Genomic DNA, 19,244 nt, shown 5'->3' with positions numbered 1-19,244 from the left:
CTCTGTCCCAGAGGCCGTGGGGTGGGCTGGCAGGGACCCAGGGGCCCGACACCGCAGGCTGGGAGCCCCTGGGGCGTGCAGCACGCACGCAGGGCAGACTTGAAAGATGCCATAACCAAGGGAAGGCAGAGTGGGCCGGGCCTGGCGGGCTGCGTGGCTGCGAGAGACGAGGGACACTGCTCTGCTGGAAGCAGGCCTGGCCTGCACCCGGGCGTGTTCCTTGGAGGGGCCAGGGAGGCGGCAGGCAGGGCGCTCATCTGTCCCTGAGAGGGGCGCTGTTCTCTGTCGGACGAAGGAGAGTTCAGGGGTGTGTAATCACTGTAACTTGAAGAATCATTTAGCAGATGTTTGTCTCATCCTGTTACCGCGGGGTCAGGCACCTTTCACAAGGGGTGTGGATAAATTCTGAAAGTGTCGTGGGGACCCCAGGCCTGCGTGTAAGGTCGGCATCGGCTCTGCTGGTGGAGTGGGGACCCAGCCCTGCCCTGTGACGTCAGGCAGCCCCCTTCTCTCTCGGTGCCTCATTTTCCTCAGTTGTAGCAACTGGAATCTGGATCCCTGTGCAGTTTCCGGTGGCCGTGGATTGGCGGTGGAGGCTGGCCATCCTTGGTACCACGCGTCACTGTGTCAGTTTCCATGGGAAGGCTGTGCTCAGCGAGTCCAAGAAGCTTCCTCCCCCAGCCACGACACGGGATGGATAGACACCCAGAGCCTCCTGTGGTGACAAAGGCCAGCTTCCCGCTCACCTTGCTAAGCACTCTCTGGAAGAAGGACTTGGACGGTGTCTGCAGCTGCAGCTGCCAGGTGGGCAGTCGGCCTCCAGGGAGCATCTGTGGCCATGACCCCAAGAGTGTGCGGACTCGGGAATCTGCCAGACCTCCTTGCTGGGGACCGTGGAGGGGTCGGTGGTGGGGGTGGGGATGAACACAGCAGAGGCCTGGAGCTGCTTTTTTGGAAGAGGAGAGTGGAGTTGGTAAGAGTGGCAGTTTGGAAGATTTTCATAAAATAGAGCTATTTAAAACAAAGGTGGGGGAAGCTATGACATAAAAGCAAGACCCATGAAAGAAAACAAATGAAAAATTCCACTTCATCAAAATTAAAAACTTCTGGATTTTGAAAGACGAGAATAAAAAGACAAGCCATGGACTAGCAGGAAATCTTTGCAAAATTTATCTTATAAAGCCATTACGTCCAGAATATATAAAGAACCCTCAAAACTCAGTAAGAAGGCAGGGCGTGGTGGCTCATGCCTGTAATCCCAGTACTTTGGGAAGCTGAGGCAGGACGATTGGGTGAGGCCAGGAGTTTGAAACCAGCCCGGACAACCTAAGCAAGACCCTATCTCTAAAAAATTTTTTTTGAATTAGCCAAGTGTGGTGAGCCACGCCTGTAGTCTCAGCCACTTGGGAGGCTGAGTTGGGAGGATCGCATGAGCCCAAGAGTTCAAAGTTACAGTGAGCTGTGATTGTGCCACTGTGCTTCACCTGAAGCAACAGAGTTGAAACCCTGTCTCAAAAACAAACAAACAAACAAACAAACAAACAAAAAAAAAACCCAGAAAACTCAGTAAGAAAATGAGCCAGTTTTTGAAAGTGGGGTAAAGATTTGGATAGCTTCACTAAAGGAGATAGAAAAATGGCAAATTAGCCTGTGAAAAAATGCTCCACATCGCTAGTCACCAGGGAAATGCAAGTTGAAAGCATAATGAGCTATTAGTACACACCTGCCAGAATGGCAAAAATTTTAAAAAAGCTGATAACACTAAACGCTGACACAGGCGGGGAGGAAGTAGGACTCTCCTTCGTTGCTGGTGGCCATGCAAAGTGGCGCAGCCGCTCTGGAAGGCAGCGGGGCGGCTTCCTACAAAGTTAAACACAGGCCGTACGGCCTGGCAGTCAAGCACCTGGGGCTTCACCAAGTGGAATGAAAACCCGCGTCCACACGAAGACCTGTGTCTTAACGTTTGTAGCTGCTTTGCTCATGAATCCCTCAAACTGGAAAGAACCCCAGTATCCTTCAGTCAGCACCCAGGTGGAGGAAAGGTGCCATATTTATACCGTGAGCCACTGAGGCAGGAATGCAAAGTGGAGGAATGCAAAGACGCAATGCCACGTAAGTGTGGCCGGCTGCATAATGGCCCCAGTAGATCCCTGGAACCTGTGAGTGTGACCTTACGTGGAGGAAGGGACTGTGCGGATGAGATCAAGGGTCTTGAGAGGGGAGATCACCCTGAATTATCTGGGTGGGCCCTCTTTGTCCTCACAGGTATCCTTGTATTAGAGAGACGGAGATTTGACACAGGCAGAGGAGGGCTTTGAAGGCCACGTGACCCCAGAAGCAGAGGTTGGGGTGATGCAGCCACAAGCCAAAGAGGGCTTGGAGTCACTAGCAGGTGAAGAGGCCAGGAATGGTCCTCCCCGAGAACCCTGGCATGAGGGAGGCCCTGCCGACACTTTGAATTCAGACTTCTGGCCCCCAGATCTGTGAGAGAAGAGATTTCTGTTGTTTTAAGCCACCAAGTTTCTGGTCGTTTGTTACAGCGGCCACAGGAAACTCACACAGTGCAATTGCATTGATAAGACTTCCTGGAAAAGACAAGATCGTAGGGACAGAAAATAGATCCAGATTGCCAGGGACTGGGGGTGAGGGGAAGATTGGGCTCCACGAGGGCAGGCGGGAAGTCAGGCAGAAGGAAGGTGGCCCATCCAGCACGCTGACCAAAGCCAGGCAGGACACGCGGGAGGACATCAGGGCTGCCTCTGCAGGTGATCTGCATCTTTTTTCTAATCTTCAAGTTTTCTGAAAAATCTTTTTTAATACGCTTTCTGTGCACCTTTGTGAATTTAGATAGAAACATCTGCTGTGGTGGCCGCTGGCTTACACCTGGCTTGTAGTCACTTGAAGTCCCTTTTCTGCTCTTCCGTGTCAGTCCACAGCCTGCTGAACTCACTGACTGCTGGGCCAAGGGGAGGAGCTGCCGTGCGTCCCCCCTGCTCTGCCGTGACCTGGTCAGGGGACTGAGGCTGCCAGGCTCCTGGTGTGTAACCTCACTGAGGTCCAGGGTGTGTCTATCCAGGTCCCCACCGGGCTGACCTCCCTGCGACTCGTCATGGTTCACAGAGTCACCGTCTGAACTCTCCGCAGCCTCCACGTCCCGCTCCAGGCCTGCCAGGAAGTCCCGGGGAGGGTTCTTGAAAGGAGTTTCCCAGCCGTCCATGCTTTACTGGAAAGGAGGGCCTGTTGCCAGGAGGTCGCTGGCCAGGGTTCTTCCTGGGGCTTCAGCTCCCCTCTCGGGGCCCACGTGCTCTGTAACACCAGCGTGTGCTGACGCTGGTGCTTGGTAGAGTCAGTGACACAGATTCTTGAAGGTTCTTCCATTCCGTCATCGTTTCCTCCCATCTGTGTCATGGGGTGGCAGCCTGTGCCGTGCAGACGGCAAGGAGAACGTGCTGCCTGGCGGAGCAGGCGCCCCTGCGGAGTGGGTGCTCCTGGAGGGTGGGGGGAAGGGGTGTCTGCCCTTGGGGCAGCCTTGGCACCAACTGTCTCAGGCCTCACCACCTCCTGGCAGGTGGCCAGTGTCCTGGGCCTCCATCGGGATCAGGCACATCCATCCGTTGTCTGTGTCTCATCTCTTCCCTGTGACCCCCTCCCTAGCTTTTGTCTTTGCCAGAGTGTTTCTTGTAACAGTCTCAGCTGTCTTTTCATTTTGCCCCTAACTTTTCCAATGACAGTATTTCATGTCAACAGATAAAGGCTTGCTTTTTATTTAACCTTGGCGTGGTGTGCACCTCCGACCCGGCCGGCAGCAGCTCTGCAGTGGTGCTGGGCCGGGCTCCTGTGCACCTGTGCCCGGCTATGCCCACAGCATCTCCACAGTGGCATCTCAAGCCCATGGTGATTCGTAACACTCCCTCCTTTCCCCCCATGCCATTTATCTGTTGAAGGGACAGGTCTTTTTGTCCCAAAGAATTGCCTGCATTCTGCTCTGATGATCGCTTCCGTGGCAGGGCCAGCCCCAGGCTTCTCAGCCCCGGCACTGTGTTGACATTTGGGGCTAGAGGTTCTCTGTGCACTGTAGCATGTTGGGCAGCGTCCCCGGCCTCCACCCCCCAGATGCCAGGAGCACCCCCCCGACAGTGGTGATGATCAGAAATGTCTCCAGACTTTGCCTTGTCCCCTGGGGAAGAGTCACCCACCGCACTTCCTGTAAACTGGTCACCAGGCCCGGAGGAGGATTTCGTAAGCCACTTCCTGTTGCTTCACCCACGGAAGCGCTCCTCTCCGTGGGGAGAGGATCAGGGGATTCTGGCCTGGAGAGAGGTTCCTTCTCGCCCTTTCCCTGTATCAGAGGGGTCTTGGCCAGGATTCACTGGACCTCGCCGCCTCCCACGGGGCTGTCACCAACACCCCCACCCCCATACCCCCCCCTTGTTCCTCCTGAAGCCATCACCATCTCTAATTACATGACTGTCCTCGTGGAGGGGGAGCTGCCAACGGGGTTTCCAAGTCTGTGCTCAGCAGCCCGTGTGGGTGCCCAGGCAGAGTGACCGCAGGGCACAGGCGTCACTGCCCTGCTGCATTGAGGTCCTGAGCCAGGGTCTGGAGTCCAGTCGGGGCTCCGAAGCACCAGCCTCCTCACAGCCTGGTTCTCACCTGCCCAGCCCCCGACAACCCTGCTGACCATGTTAGGCAGCTGTGGCGCCCCGCCAGGTCTCCCGACTCACACCTGTGGCCCCGGTGTGATCATAGCACCAGGAAGTGACATTTGTCCCCCAGGAGCTCCTGGTTTTGACCCTTGTGCTTGGCTAATGACAGATGGATTTCTGCCATGCAAGGGCCCGATACGACTTGTTACCCAGTGTGGGGCCCAGGGAGAAGGCGTCCCCTCTGACGCTGTGGTGGGAGTGTCACGCCCCATCGAAGGGTCTGTGGAGATGGGGCAGGTGGGCGGCTTGAAGTGTGGTGTTACCAGGCCTCGCCTGCCTGAGTTGAGACAGGCCGTGCCCTGCCCGGGGTGGCAGGGGAGGCTGTGGTGTGCTGTTAAGTTACCCAGTGACTTAATGCAGCCTGGGGAGAGCCCCAAAGCCGCTCAGGTGACAGGGAAATCATCTGTGCGAAGGCTAGTCACGACCGTCTGTCCTGCAGTGTAGACAAGGCTGCAAGCACAGGGCTCCCCTGACAGGTAGCAGCCCTGCCACCGTGTTCCTTCGGGCCCTGCGATGTGGGCTGGGGCTGCCCGCCCAGCAGACACCACCTCCTGGGGGCCCTCAGTTGGCTCGTCAGGGCGCTGTACCCTGGCCCGTTCCTGCCGTTTGGTTCATCCCCCACCCTAGTCCTTGTGTTCTGGTCACTGTCCGTTCAGTGCTGCACGTTCAAAACCCAACCCCCACTGCTGTCACTTGGGCCTTAAATGATCATCTTTTGCAGAAATGTAACGAGAGAAAATTCTTTCGTGTTCATACACATGCTCACTGCGCCCGGCATTCGTCATCCTCTTAAACCTGTGTGCCCATCTGGTGTCACTATCCTGCCTCCTGAAGAACTTCCAGAACCTTCCTTGCAGCATGGGTCAGTCTGAACAAGTCTGTACTTCACCTTCTCTATTCAAGGGGTCTGGAATTCCGGGTTGGTGGTGGTGTTCCCTCAGCGCTTTGAACACAACCCCTCGGCCGGGTTGCTGGCGTTGGCCTCGAGTGTCTGTCCCTGCTGCTCAGTGGAGGGGCGTCTGCCGGCGGCGGCGCCGATTAGCTTATCGTGAGCCCCGGCGTGGTTCTCTCTCTCTTGCCAGGGCTGGTGAAACTTGGGTCTGTGGATTTGTAGCGTTCGCCACACTTGGGAGCTCTTGGCCCCTCCTGCTTCACATTCCCCGCCCGCCCCCGGGTTCCAGTCACACGTGTGTCCCACCCATGGTGTCGTCCCACAGGTCAGCAAGCCTGCGTCCCTTTTCCTTTGGGCCTTTTCTCTCCGTGCTGCTTTCTGGGCAGTTCCTGTGGCTTTGTCCTCAGGTTCACTAATCTTTTTCTGCCGTGTCTGCTGCTAATCCCACCTGGTGAAGTTTCACTCCAGACGTCGTTTCTCAGCACTAGAGTTTCCAGTGGTTCTCTCCTGAAAGCTTGTATTTCTTACCATCAGTTCTAATTTTCCTATAAGCCCCTGAGCATTTAAAAAAAGTTTTTTATTTCAATAGATTTAGAGGCACAAGTGAGTTTTAGTTACACAGATAGTTGTGTGGTCGTGGTATTTGGGTTTTAGTGTCCACGTCACCCAAATAGTGTTTTTTGTGCCTGATAGGTAGTTTTTCATCCCTCTCCCTCCTCCCACCCTTTCCCTTGTAACTCTCCAGTGTCGATTAAGCCACTCTGGGTGACTGCACGCCCATAGCCTTGCTCCCACTTGTGAGAACACGTGGTGCTTGGTTTTCTGTTCCTGAGATATTTCACTTCAGCTCTATCCAAGTTGCTGGAAAAGACATTATTTTATTATTTTTAATGGCTGAGTAGTGTTTCATGGTGGGGGGTATATCTATCTATGTCACGTTTTCTTTATCCACTCATCAGTTGAGCACTTTGGTTGGTTTCTTATCTTTGCAGTTGTGAATTGTGCTGTGATAAATACACATGTGCAGGTGTCTTTTTTTAATAAAATGTCTTCTTTGGGTATTTACCCAGACGTGGGATTACTGGATCGAATGGTAGATTTAGTTCTTTTTTTTTTTTTTTTTAATTGAGACAGGGTCTTACTCTGTAGCTCTGTAGCCTGGGCTAGAATGCAGTGGCATCATCGTAGCTCACTGTAACCTCAAACATGTGGGGTCAAACGATCCTCCTGCCTCAGCCTCCTGAGTAGCAGGACTACAGGTGTACACACCAACACACCTAGCTAATTTTAAAATTTTTTTTTTATAGAGACAGGGTCTCACCGTGTTGCTCAGGCTGATCTCAAACTCCTGGCCTCAAGTGATCCTCCCTCCTGACCCTCTCACAGTGCTATTAATAGGTTTACAGGTCTGAGCCACTATGCCCAGCCTACTTTTATAATAGTTCTTTGAGGAATCTCCACACTGTTTTCTATAGAGGTTGCACTAATTTACATTCCCACCAGCAGTGTGTAAACATTTCCTTTTCACCACATCCTTGCCAACATCTGTTGTTTTTTTGCCTTTTTTTTTTTTTAAAGACAGAGTCTCGCTCTGTTGCCCTGGATAGAGTGCAGTGGGGTCATCGTAGCTCACAGCAACCTCAAACTCCTGGCTCAAGCGATCCTCCCGCCTCAGCCTCCCAAGTAGCTGGGACTACAGGCTCACGCCACCATGCCCACCTAATTTTTTTTATTTTTAGTAGAGACAGGATCTCGCTCTTTCTCAGGCTGGTCTTGAACTCCTGAGCTCAAGTGATCCTATTGCCTCAGCTTCCCAGAGTGCTAGGATTACAGGCGTGAGCCACTGTGCTGGGCTGTTTGGTTTTTTTTTTTGCTTTCTAATAATGGCCATTCTGACTGGGGTAAGGTGGCATCTCATTGTGGTTTTAAGTTGCATTTCCCTAATGAATAATGATGTTGAGCATCTTTTCATGTGTTTGTTGGCCATTTCTGTGTCATCTTTTGAGAAATGCCTGTTCATGTCATTTGCCCACTTTTTAATGGGGTTGTTTTTTTCTTGCTGATTTGATTGAATTCCTTGTAGATTCTGGGTTTCCTTTGTCAAATGGACAGTTTGCAAATAGTTTCTCCTATTCTTCAGGTTGTCTGTTTATTATTTCTTTTGCTATGAAGAAGCTTTTTAGTTTAATTAAGTCCCATTTATTTTCGTTTTTGTTGCATTTGCCTTTGCCTTTGGGGTCTAAGCCATGAATTCTTTGCCTAGGCAAGCATTTTTAATTCATAGTAGTTATCCTAAAGCCGTTGTCTACTAATTCTGTTGTCTCTGTCCTTTCCAAGTCTGTTTCTGTTGATTGCTTTTTCTCCTGGCTTAGGGGGGGCGATGTCACGGTTTCCTGCTGCTTCACGTGTCTGGAGGGTTGTTTTTGGAAGCTGGTGTTCCAGGTGGGTCCCCTGCCTGGTAGCCTGCACTGGGTGAGCATCACTGAGAGGGTGTTGGTTTCTTTAATGGCTGGATGTGTGGTGTGCGGGGTGTCACCCCTGTGTGTTTGTGATGTTACAAGTGAGTTGCTCTGTTGACCATAAGGGCCTAGTCTCCTGCTGGAGGGTGGAGACACGGTGCTAGCCTGTGTGGCTGGGACCATGGCCATGACGACAGCCGTGTCCCACGGGAACAGGCACTTGAGGTCAGCCCTCCCACCTCTTGGAGAAAGGCTGGGCTGTTAGGCCCCTCGGCCCTTCTCCTCTCTCTGGTACATAACGTTGCATTCTCCATACTCTTGGGGAATGAGTGACTTGGCAAGAGAGGAGTCTTCCCGATAACCCGGTTGGCAGTCGGCTACCGGAACACGGTCAGCTGTTAACTGGATGGCGTAGCCCACAGGGAGCATGTGGCCATGGGGAGGGCGGCAGAGCCAGCACCTGCAGGGGCTGTCACCATCAGCACCCCCACTGCTGGGCTGCCCTGGTGCGTTTCCTGGTCACCCTCACTGGTTCCAGTCCCTCATCACCCTAGCTGTCATCGCCATTGTCACAGTCCCCATCCCTGGCTCACTGCTGCACACAGAGAGGCCTCGCCGGTTGTGGACGGTAGACAGAGTGCTACAGTTGGCCCCAGGCTGACCCCTCTGTGGAGGTTTGGGCCGAGAGAGACAAGCCCCACCTGCCTGAATTCCTTGTACCTGCTGTTCCCTCCGCTGGGGACACCCTTCCTGGCCTGGATCAAGGACTCCCTGGGCCTGTGACGACTGATGCTGTGGTGTTGCGGGGAGGGCTTGCAAGTGACTGCGGAAGGGCCACCCTGCCTCAGTGTTCCCTTTGCTCTGCATGGTTCTTGTGTCTCCTGCTGCTTCCCTTTTTACCCATGTCACGTCACTCATGCATTAAAGTGTTTCAGGAGCTGAGCACAGTAGCATGTGTCTGTAATCCCAGCTACCCAGCAGGCTGAAGTGGGAAGATGGCTTGAGCCCAGGATTTCGAGACCAGCCTGGACAATGTAGTGAGACCCCCATCTCTTATCCAAGGGGGCAAAAAGGTGAACAGATGGCACTCTTTCTCCCACCTGTTAAGAACTCTCTGTGTGCATTCAGAGGATGCTGCTTTAAAACTCCCAGTTGCCTGCAGATCCCTGTGAGCCCGAGGGCGGCTCACAGCCTTACCGGTGCAGCGAACACCCTGTGAGGCGTGCCCAGCCCATCTTACGTGTGCGGTCAGTGAGTTTGATATTCCGGCCCCGGGCCATCTGCAGCCGCCTCCCAGTCCCCAGGTGCACGCGGAACTGCTTTCTTTCTCTTGGGTTTTGTCTTTTCTGAGGCTTGTGTAAATGGAATCCCACGATCGCTCCGTGCTGCACTCACTCGGCTGGGGGGTTGTCTGGCAGCGCGTTCCTTTCTGTTGCTGGGTAGCGTTTTGTGCTTTGGTTCTCTGTCCGCCAGTTGACGGGCATTTGGGTTGCTGCCGCGTTTTGGATACTCTGCATGATTATGCTGTGAACAGTTAGGTATAAGGTTTTGTACAGAAGCAGTTTTTGCTTCTCTTGGGTACGTACCCAGGAGTGGAATTGCTGGGTGTGGGCAACCCTTTGTTTAACCTTCTGAAAAACTGCCAGACGGTTTCCACAGCGGCTGTGCCTTGCGCATTCCCACCAGCAACAGCAGACGCTTCCGGGTGCCCCGTGCTCGCCAGCGCTTGCTGTTGTCAGCCCCTTTGTTTTTGCCGCCCCGTAGGTCGGTAGGTCGGTAGGTCGGTAGGTCGGTAGGTCGGTGGTATGGCGCTGTGGTTGCCGCGTGCAGCTCCCAGATGAGTAATGGCACCCACTGTCTTTCATGCCTTTATTAGCCTCCACAGGTCTGTTTTTTGTGTCTGCCCTGAGCCAAATTCCAAGCAAAGGTCCCTTAAATGCTGCATCCCTAAGGACACAGCCAGGCCAGGGGCCCCCACGGTGCTGCACTTCCTATTCTCTGAGTGGCAGGACAGGCAGGTGGGAGGGTCTTGGTGGGTGGGATGGGGTCAGCCCTTCTGGAGCTGCTTCGGAGGGAGCCTCAGCCTTGTCTCAACACACAGTGGCCCTTGTGCAGCAGCAGCTGGTTCCCAGTCTCGGAGCAGGCAAGGGGGTGGGGCTGTGCATCCCTCCCGTGCCCCGTGAGTGGTGTTCTCTGTGGAGTGGACCTCTGCCTGCTGGTGGTGAGGGCTGGCGTGCTTTGGAAGCACGGGGCGGTTTCTGGGACATCAGGTCCCACACGGTGTTAGTGTCCCAGGACGTTTCCCCTCAGGTCTGCTCCAGACAGCAGAGTCCTTGGCGTGTTCTGGCAAAGGAGGGGGCTGCTGGTAAACAAAGGTGGGGCCCCAGCACCTCCCACCCCAGGTGCCACGCATGTAGAGCGTGTACAGCTGTGTGGTCTGAGCTGGCTGAGCGGACCCAGGGGTCAGGGCTGCTATAGAGCCAGTGCTGAGAGGCCAGCCACCTCTGAGGCCCAGACTGCCTGACCCTGCGCCAAGCAGCTCCCCAGGGCAGGTGCTCATTTGACCTGGGGTGGGTGTTGTCTCTGCTCCTGTCCCACCCGGAACGCTGGGTTGATTCTCCCCACCTGTGCAGAGAGGCTCCACCCACCCTGGGTTTGTGGTGGTGGACAGGTGGCCACTGCGGATGCAAGCGGCACTCAGCTCTCCTGGGAGAGCTTCTCTCGCTAGGCAGGACCGGAGCCCAGACCCGAGTGGTCGAGACGAGAGCCAGGAGAGGTGAGGCAGGGCGTCCACTCAGCGAGAGAACGTGGTGATAGACCTCAGTGGGGCGTCCAGGACAGGTGGTCCAGGGATGGATTTGGGGGCTGAAGGTCCCAGTGACCACCCAGGACCATGCTGTGGGTGGTGTCTGGGACACTGGAGATGTGTGCTTGGGGTTCAAGGTGAGAGAGGAAGGAAGGTGCATTCCTCCTCCTGGCTCCAGGTCCTTTCTAAGATGCTGCTAGAAGGCTGACTTTGGAACAGCTGAAGCATCAGTATTTATTTTGACCTCTTTTGTATATTTTTTCTTTTCTTTTCTTTTCTTTTCTTTCTTCCTTTTTTTTTTTGAGACGGGACCTTACTGTGTTGTACAGGCTGGAGTACAGTGGCGTGATCCTTAGCTCACTGCAGCCTCGAACTCCCGGGCACAGCCTTCTGAGTAGCTGGGACTGCAGGCACATGCCCCCCACCCGGCTAGTGTTTTTTTTGTTTTATTTTTGTAGAGATGGGGTCTCACTATGTCGCCAGGCTGGTCTCAAACTCATGGCCTCAAGTGATTCTCCTGCCTCGGCCTCCCAAAGTGCTGGGATCACAGGCGTGAGGAGCCACCGTGCCCAGCCTGGAAACACTCTTTATCCTGCTCCTTATGTAACTGGGAAGTGAGTCTTTGGATTTCCAGGTATCTTTATTGACGTTTTTCTTTTTTATTTTTTCTGTAGGATTCTGTTTCACTGAGACCATCAATCCGATTTCAAGGAAGCCAAGGGGTGAGTCTTTTTGTCTCAGTTGTATTTGGAATCATGGAACTGGTGCAGTCTCAGGCCTGTGCTCGCTCGCTGGGCACAGCAGCAGGCCAGGGGCAGCGTTTCAGCCCTTTTGTCTCCGTGTAAGGCTGGGCTCCAGGGTTTGCGTGGCTGGAGGAGCGAGCACCAGGCTGGGTCCCTGGAGCCCACAACAGGCCACCTGGCTCCCAGGCTCCAGGCTCCCAGTCTGTTAGTGGGGGCCAGGGCCATGGGTGTTTGTCAGGATTTGGGCTAGGGAAGGGGAGTTCATAGAAACTCAGCACTCTCATTTTTTTAAATGTGTTTCCTTCTAAATGATCATCTTATTGAAAAATTAGAGAATGAAAGAAAGAGCAAGTTGCCCACCACCCGTGCCCCCTAGGTCTTCTCGGCACCCACCAACACACCTTGGAGCAATTTGGTTTTTTCTTCTAGTCTTCTTTACAAGTCTTTTTTTTTTTTTTTTTTTGAGACAAAGTCTCGCTTTGTTGCCCCGGCTAGAGTGAGTGCCATGGCGTCAGCCTAGCTCACAGCAACCTCAAACTCCTGGGCTTAAGCGATCCTACTGCCTCAGCCTCCCGAGTAGCTGGGACGACAGGCATGCGCCACCATGCCCGGCTAATTTTTTCTATATATATTTTAGTTGGCCAGATAATTTCTCTCTATTTTTAGTAGAGATGGGGTCTCGCTCTTGCTCAGGCTGGTCTCGAACTCCTGACCTTGAGCGATCCACCCGCCTCGGCCTCCCAGAGTGCTAGGATTACAGGCGTGAGCCACCGCGCCCGGCCTTACAAGTCTTTTTTAAAAAATTATTTATTTGTTTGTTTGTTTTTAGAGACAGGGTCTGGCTCTGTTGCCCAGGCTGTAGTGCAGGGATGTTGTCATAGCTCACTGCAGCCTTCAACTCCTGAGGCTACAGGAATCCTCCTGCCTCAGCCTCCCAAGTAGCTGGGACTACAGGTGTGTGCCAGCATGCCTGGCTCATTTTTTAAAAAATTATTTTTGTAGAGATGGGGTTTTACTGTATTGCCCAGCCTGGTCTCAAACTCTTGGCCTCAAGCAATTGTCTCTCCCAGAGTGCTGGAATTACCTGAGCCACCACGCCTGGCCATTTTTGTTTTGCAAGTTTCCACGTATCCAAGTCAGTTGCTACCCCACGTCCTGAGGGCTCCTCACAGCTGGCAGGGCGTGGATGTGGTGCTCTGTGGGCTTCCAGGTGCCTCTCGGTGCTGCAGAGAGACGGAGCCTCTAGGAGATGGGTTTCTGTGTGTACAGATGTGGAGAGATTCGTCGCAAAGAATGGGCTCAGGCAGTTGTGGGCCGCAGTCCCCAGGCGGAGTTTCTTCCTCCTCATGGAAACCCCAGTTTCCCTCCTAAAACCTTCAGCCGATTGAACGAGGTCACCTCCTTACTTACTTGCAGTCAGCTGGTTGTAGATGGCGACCACATCACAGCACAGCTCCAGGGTACACCTAGACCAGGTGTCATGAAGTAATGAGTCCCCGGACCCTGCAGCCCCATCAGCCCACCTGGTTCCTGTTGTCATCCTCTCTGGTGCCCTTCTTGCCATCCCCAGGGACGGACTTGCTGCCAGAGCAGTGCCACAGCGCCCTCTGGTGCCCCGCAGTGGCCACTCCGTGCCTCCTGCAGCCACCTGGCCCCAACCTGAGCAGCCCCCCACTTAAGCAGCGGGGAAGTGCCCCCATTCCCCGCCGCTTCGTATGCCTGTCCATAGATGCTCTCCAGCCTGGTTGTGGCAAAAGCACATAGCATGTCACCCTTGTATGCCATGTGCCATGACTTGGAGACTGCGTGTGTCCAGACTCATGTCCCCCACACGTACAGTATCGGCCCATGTCATCGACAAGAAGGCACCAAGCGAGGGAGGGCTGGGGGCCCTGGGCATGCCATGAGCGGGGGACGGGAACCTCCACTCAGCAACGTGGGGCGAAGCAGCTGCTGCAGGTTAGTTAGCAGGGAGTTTGCTCCGGGGCTTTCAGTCCTGGGCCGTGCTGCCAGCAGGCTGCCACCAGGCCCTGAGAGGGGCTCTCTGGCCCGAGCATCCCGTGATCTGCCAAGGAACGTTCCCTGGAGGTGTGTCATTCACCTCGTCAGCCAGCATCTTCCTGCCTTCTGCTGGTCGTCATCCTGGGTCTCGGGTCTGGAGGGACAAACGTTTGGTTGTCACCAGGTGCGTGCACTGATGCCGTGTTCAAGGCCCTGTGTAGGGTGAAGGGACCCATTCCAGGCCCACGACAGACCTGATCTACAGGCCATCTGTAGGCTCCTTGGCTCTGGGACTGTGGCTGGTCTTCTCCCTCTGTCCACTGGCCTCCTTGTCCTCCTCTGGGTTACACTCGATGTCAGGAGAGCCAGTGTCCTCCTTGTGCCTCAGGGCGAGCTCAGCCCCTGCTGTGAGCGTCCCTGTCCGTGTGAAAGCTCTGTGGCCCGTGTAGGGTCTTGGCGTCATGCACTCCTGGAGTGAGCGTCGGGTGTCTGCCCGGCCACCTTCCTCCCTGCCTGGAGTTGTGCTGTGCAGCCACCGCCCCGTGCGGGCGGATTCTTTGCGGTAACTTGGTGACATTTCCAGGTTCCCCAGGAGAACCGGGCGCCTGTGCTGGCCTCAGAGCAGCGTGCAGTCTGTTTCATTTGCGGCCCTGGGCTGTCTGGGTGGGGCTGGCTTCTCGGTGTTCAACCCTCGAGAGGCCGGCAGCCGCCCAAGGGGCAAAGAAACCCCCACCTGGCCGGCCCCACCCCTGGAACTCTTCAGCGAAGTGCCAGTTACTAAAAAAGGAAAAGTAGCGCTTGGTGTCCAGGGCTGCTCCAGGTGTCAAGACTTCGGAGCCCGTTCTGAGAATGAGATTTGGCCGGGCTTGTCAGCGGCCTTTGACAGGTGTCTGCGAGTCTGGGAATGGATTTTGTGGGAGTAGTTAGTGATGTGGACAAAGATGTAGCCACAAGGGGTCCTTGTTTGTAACTGGGACAGTTTGGAAACAATCTAAAAAATGCCTAAATTGGGGGTTTTTCAGAGTCTGGAGCCATCTGTGTCAGGGAGCCCGGGTGGGCGTGGCACGCGGCTCTTCTGAAAGGCCACAGCCTGGGCGAGTGGTTCCCGCAGGGAAGTGGGTGCTCGGCACCCTGCGTGTGGGGCTGCTTCCCTGCTGCTCTCTCTGAAGAAGATGTGTCTTACTCTGAGAGTTTGCTAGGAAATAAAAATAACGAAGAAAACAATGTCACCTGAAAACCTTTCCAGACAGAGTGCCCCTGGCCAGGCAGTGGTTGGGTTCCTGTGAGCACTGTGTGGGCCGCGCCCGGGGTCACCCACTGCCGTCCTTGTTTAACTGCGCAGGATGTTGTGGGCCTTTTCCTCATCACGCTGCAGCTCTCCCCTTAATTTGCCTCTTCAAAACCCTGCAACTCCTCTCCCCTCGGACTGCAAAAGAGGCCCGGGAGGTCTCAGGGCAGGCAGCAGGCTCCAACTGGGGGCAGATTTTGAAGGAAAGAGGTGACAGGGCTCTGGCAGGGTCCCCACCTGCTGTGGAACCACTTCCCCCTGGTGGCTGTGGGTCAGGTCGGTGGCAAGGACGGGCCTCGGCCCCTTTGGAACCACCCGGATGAGCCTGTGTCCTGCTCCAGGCTCTGTCCACATGTCTGTCTGTGACCTTGGACACAGGCTCAAGTTTACGGTGACCCCCACCCAGGCTCCCCAGCAACCTGCAGCCAGGGCCGACATCTGGCACACCCAAACGAGAGTGCACCCACCACCGGGGCTCTCATGTAGCTCCCAGGGGGCAGCTGAGACCCCGTCCGGGAAGCCAAGTGGGGGGGGCCGCGTGTCAGGCGAGCCCTCGGCTGGCGTGGAGAACGCGCCCACGTTGCCGGGCTGCTCTCCCCGCCGCTGCCCTGCGGGGCCTGGGCCCAGGCCCCAGCGCTGCAGCCGAGTGGCCCGTTCGTCAGAGGCTCCCCCGTGTGGCAGGGCCTCTGCGCCAGGCAGGGCGGAGGATATGAGACCTGCCGTGCCCAACTCCAGGTAAACCTTTTCCTAACAGCCTCCCCTGGGTGCCTGTGCCCCCTCCATCCTGAAGGACACAGGCCACAGTGTCCTGTGTGTCTCCCCTTGTCACCAGCGGCACGATGCCCTCCTGAGCATCAAACTCGAAGCCGATGTCACCCATTGTCATGCAGCCCCCACCTTCCCCTCATAGCTGCTCAAGCCTGGCCTGGGCTCTGCACTGTGACCCTCGCCACCCCTTCTAGGATGGCTAACTTAGGGGCAGACACACAGGGCACAGTGAAGCTGCTCTGGTCCCTTACCCAGAGAGCGTGGGTGGCTGGTGGCTGGGCAGGCTCACGTGGGGCCCTCGTGGCACTGACTGTGTGCGACTGCCCTGCCTGCTGTGGGACCTTCCCGTGGGGGCCGGCCTGCTGTGTCTGGCTCCTCGAGCCTCGTGTGCCGGCCCGGTCTCACTGCCCGCTCTGCCCAGCGGTGCGCTCTCTCCTGGAGCCAGATAGGATCCTACCTACCGGGTGGGCTCTGTGTTTGCTGGGGACAGGGCCACACGCATGTGCGGGGGCAGAGCCACGAGCAACTTGGACTCAGGCCAGGGGCCCCTCGGTCCTCCTCAGCTGGAGCCAGGACCGTGGGTGCAGCGAGCGTCGGGGGGTTTGGGGAGGGAGAGCCCCCGACTCCAGGGTTCAGGCTCCGTCGAGGCTCCCTTTGATTTCCCTCAGCACTCTGGTCCCCGGGCTTCCCTCGTGGCTACATTCTGGGTCACCACGTCACGTGTACACCGGCTCCCTTGGAGCCTCTGCGTGTCTGGCAGAGGCTGTAGGGTGTGTGCGCATGTTTCTGTGCCCCAGGGTGAGTCATCGGAGGCAGCTGGGTGTGACTTTTCAGACGCCGCGTGTAAGCCTGTCCAGCCTTCTGTGCCCTAATAAAACCACGTTTGTGTTCAGGTCAGGACTGGCATGGGGGGCCCAAGATGGGCCTTGCTCTTGCCTCCACCAGCACCTGTCTGGGTGGGCCCTGACCCCCCAGCTTGTAACTCTGTATCAGCAGGACAGGGACGTGCCTGAGGCCGAGAGAGGGTGCTGGGCAGATGCCAGTGGATGGGGCGCCTTCTTCCTGGAGTAGCGTTCAGCGTGCGAGGGTGGGGACAGGAGCATCATCAGCCCAGGACGGCTGCCGCAGAGACTGCCTGGCGCCCCCCGGGCGGCCATGCCTGGGCTAGGGACGGGCGCTGGACTCTGTGGGTCCACCGGTACTGGGGGCCGACTGTAGACCAGGTGTGTCCACGGCTTCCCTTGTGGGTCCAAACACTGCCCTGAGGGCCAGGTCCCAGCTGCAGCCACATAGCCCGGCCAGGGGAGCAGTGTTCCTCCATGTTCCCGGCGGCTCAGGAGCTCTGTCCTCAGTCTCATGGGGCGCGGACAGGTGAAGCCTCCCATAGGTGCATGTGGCAGCTTGGCAGGGCGATGGGCGGGGGGTTCACCCTTAGGCCCCCCTGTTCTGTCCCGTGCTGATGAAGTATCTGGGTGTCTGAAGGCACTGGAGGAAGAGATGGGACTCAGGGCTGCTGAGGGGGTGTGGCAGCCCAGGGACGAGGCCTGATGCCTCCCTGTGTGTTCCGGTCCTCACAGACCACTGGAGCCCCCTTGCGTGTCGGCCAGGCTGTGAGGAGCTCGTGTGCTCAAGTCCAGGGACTTGCTCAGGAAGGGTCACCCCTGGTGACAGAGGGTTGGCCTGGAATGCAGTGTCCTCTGGTGCGACGCTGTCTTGCCCGGGCCCTGCACTTGGCTAGGACGGCACAGTCTGTCCGTCTGCCTGCCGCGGGCCGTCTGTCCTCCTGGGCAGGGGTACAGGGATGCTGTCCACAGTCAGGTTTATGGAGACTGTGACACACACGTTCTGTGTCTCATGCGACCCGGGATGCGCTGTTGATCTGTGAGCCCCACAGGCCTCGGGATGGTGAATGGACACACACGGAGTCCGTGGCCAGTGTAGGCGGCTGCCGAGAAGCTGTCACCAAGCAGGGGTGCCAGAGTTGTGGGGCAGCTGACACCCCTCTTGTCAAATCTCACCTCAGAGGGTGTCTTGGGCCAAATCTGGGGAAACTGAGCCACGGTCCAGACAAACCATTTCCCAGGGTCACACAGTCGGGGCGGGCTCCCTGCCTCCAGGCGGGTGCCAAGCACTGTGCCATCCTCAGACGGCAGTGCCCTGCTGCTGGGAAACCACACACGGCCCCCGCCCCCCAGAGGGGACACTGGCCTCCGGTCCCTCACTCCAAGGAGAGCAGAGGTGTGTTTAGAGGGAATCGCTGGCACATTCCCATTGTGAGGGTCGTGCTGGGGGGGGGTGTCGGAGAGATGAGCCTGAGTGGAGGCCCTGGCCAGTCTTGTGGTCCCCTCCATGCAAGGACTCCTGGTGACACCGCCTCCCCCCACGCAGCACATCTGCATCCCGCAGCCCGACTGCCCGGCAGAGGCGCGGACCTTCTCCTTCTACCTCTCCAACATCGGCCGCGACAGCCCGCAGGGCAGCTTCGACTGCATCCAGCAGTACGTCTCCAGGTGAGACCGCCCGGCCCGGTGCAGGTGTGCCCTGTTGAACTCTCCTCGCCCGAGTTGATGCCGACTGAACCCCGTTTCTGTGGGGGTGGGGCTTGGGCCCCCCAGCAGTCTCCCTACATCGTCCCAGGCGCTGATCCCGGCCCCTCGCCCCTTGTCTTGCAGCCGTGGGGACGTCCTCCTGGACTGCCTGGGCAGCATCCAGGACAAGATCACAGTGTGTGCCACCGATGACTCCTACCAGAAGGCGCGGCAGAGCATGGCCCAGGCGGAGGAGGAGACTCGGAGCCGCAGTGCCATCGTCATCAAGGCTGGAGGCCGCTACCTGGGTGAGCGGTGGGGGCTCAGGGCCAGCTTTGGGAGGAGGGAGTGGTTCGGGGCCTGTCCAGGCCAGGGCACTGGCTGTGCCGGCAGTGAAAGCGATGGGTCGACCGAGGAGTCGGCCTCCGAGCAGGACGTACGCGAGCCGGTGTCCAGGTCGGAAAGGAAGGTCTGGGCACAGTGGCCCTGGGCGCTGTGACAGCTGCTGCCTTGTGAGGCCTGAGGTGGACATGGGGTGGAGAACCCAGGAGCCCTGAGTCGGCAGGCTGTGGCCTCGGAGACCTTTACCTGTCAGGGAGACAGGCTCCTCCAAACTGGGGTGCTGTTAGGGCACGGTCGCCGTCTGCCTGTCTTCCAGCTCCTCCCTGAGGCCACCGTGGGCCGTGGCAACATGCAGACGGGGCGGGGGTGAGCCCCGTGGTAGCCTGCTGCTAATGTGACCCCGCCCTGCACTGCCAGGAAGGCTCTGGCAGCTCAGCATCAGCTTGGGGACCATTTCAGCGAAGTTGAGAAAGGAGCAAGTACTAAAAGCAGGAAGGAAAGTGTCGCTTATGTGGAGAGCTCGCTCGTCCCGCTGCGGCCCTCCTGCCTCAGACCAGGCGGAGCTGAAGAGAAGGGCGCCAGGCTTCAGAGAGGAGCGAAACCGCCCAGAGAAGACGGGGAAACTTGACGGCGTTTTTTTTTTTTTTCTTTTGTAAGAAAAGGCAGGAGGATTTTAGTTCCCCTCTCCACACCCCAAAGAGCATGTGATTT

General features: G+C 56.7%; 1 protein-coding gene across 2 annotated transcripts in view; it reads left to right on the top strand.

Annotated features, from left to right (window-relative positions):
* The window catches only part of ELL (elongation factor for RNA polymerase II), a 69,222-nt gene that overhangs the window by 32,315 nt on the left and 17,663 nt on the right, over positions 1–19,244 (top strand). For both annotated transcript variants that reach the window (XM_069476974.1, XM_069476965.1), the window contains exons 2-4: positions 11,538–11,585; positions 18,052–18,173; positions 18,336–18,499. In XM_069476974.1, coding sequence (XP_069333075.1) covers positions 11,538–11,585; positions 18,052–18,173; positions 18,336–18,499 — 334 coding nt within the window. The remainder of the gene's footprint in view (positions 1–11,537; positions 11,586–18,051; positions 18,174–18,335; positions 18,500–19,244) is intronic.

Source organism: Eulemur rufifrons, chromosome 2 (genome assembly GCF_041146395.1).
Source record: "Eulemur rufifrons isolate Redbay chromosome 2, OSU_ERuf_1, whole genome shotgun sequence".
Lineage (NCBI taxonomy): Eukaryota > Metazoa > Chordata > Mammalia > Primates > Lemuridae > Eulemur > Eulemur rufifrons.
Note: the sequence above shows the minus strand (reverse complement) of the source record. Positions and strands in the feature narration are given on the sequence as shown.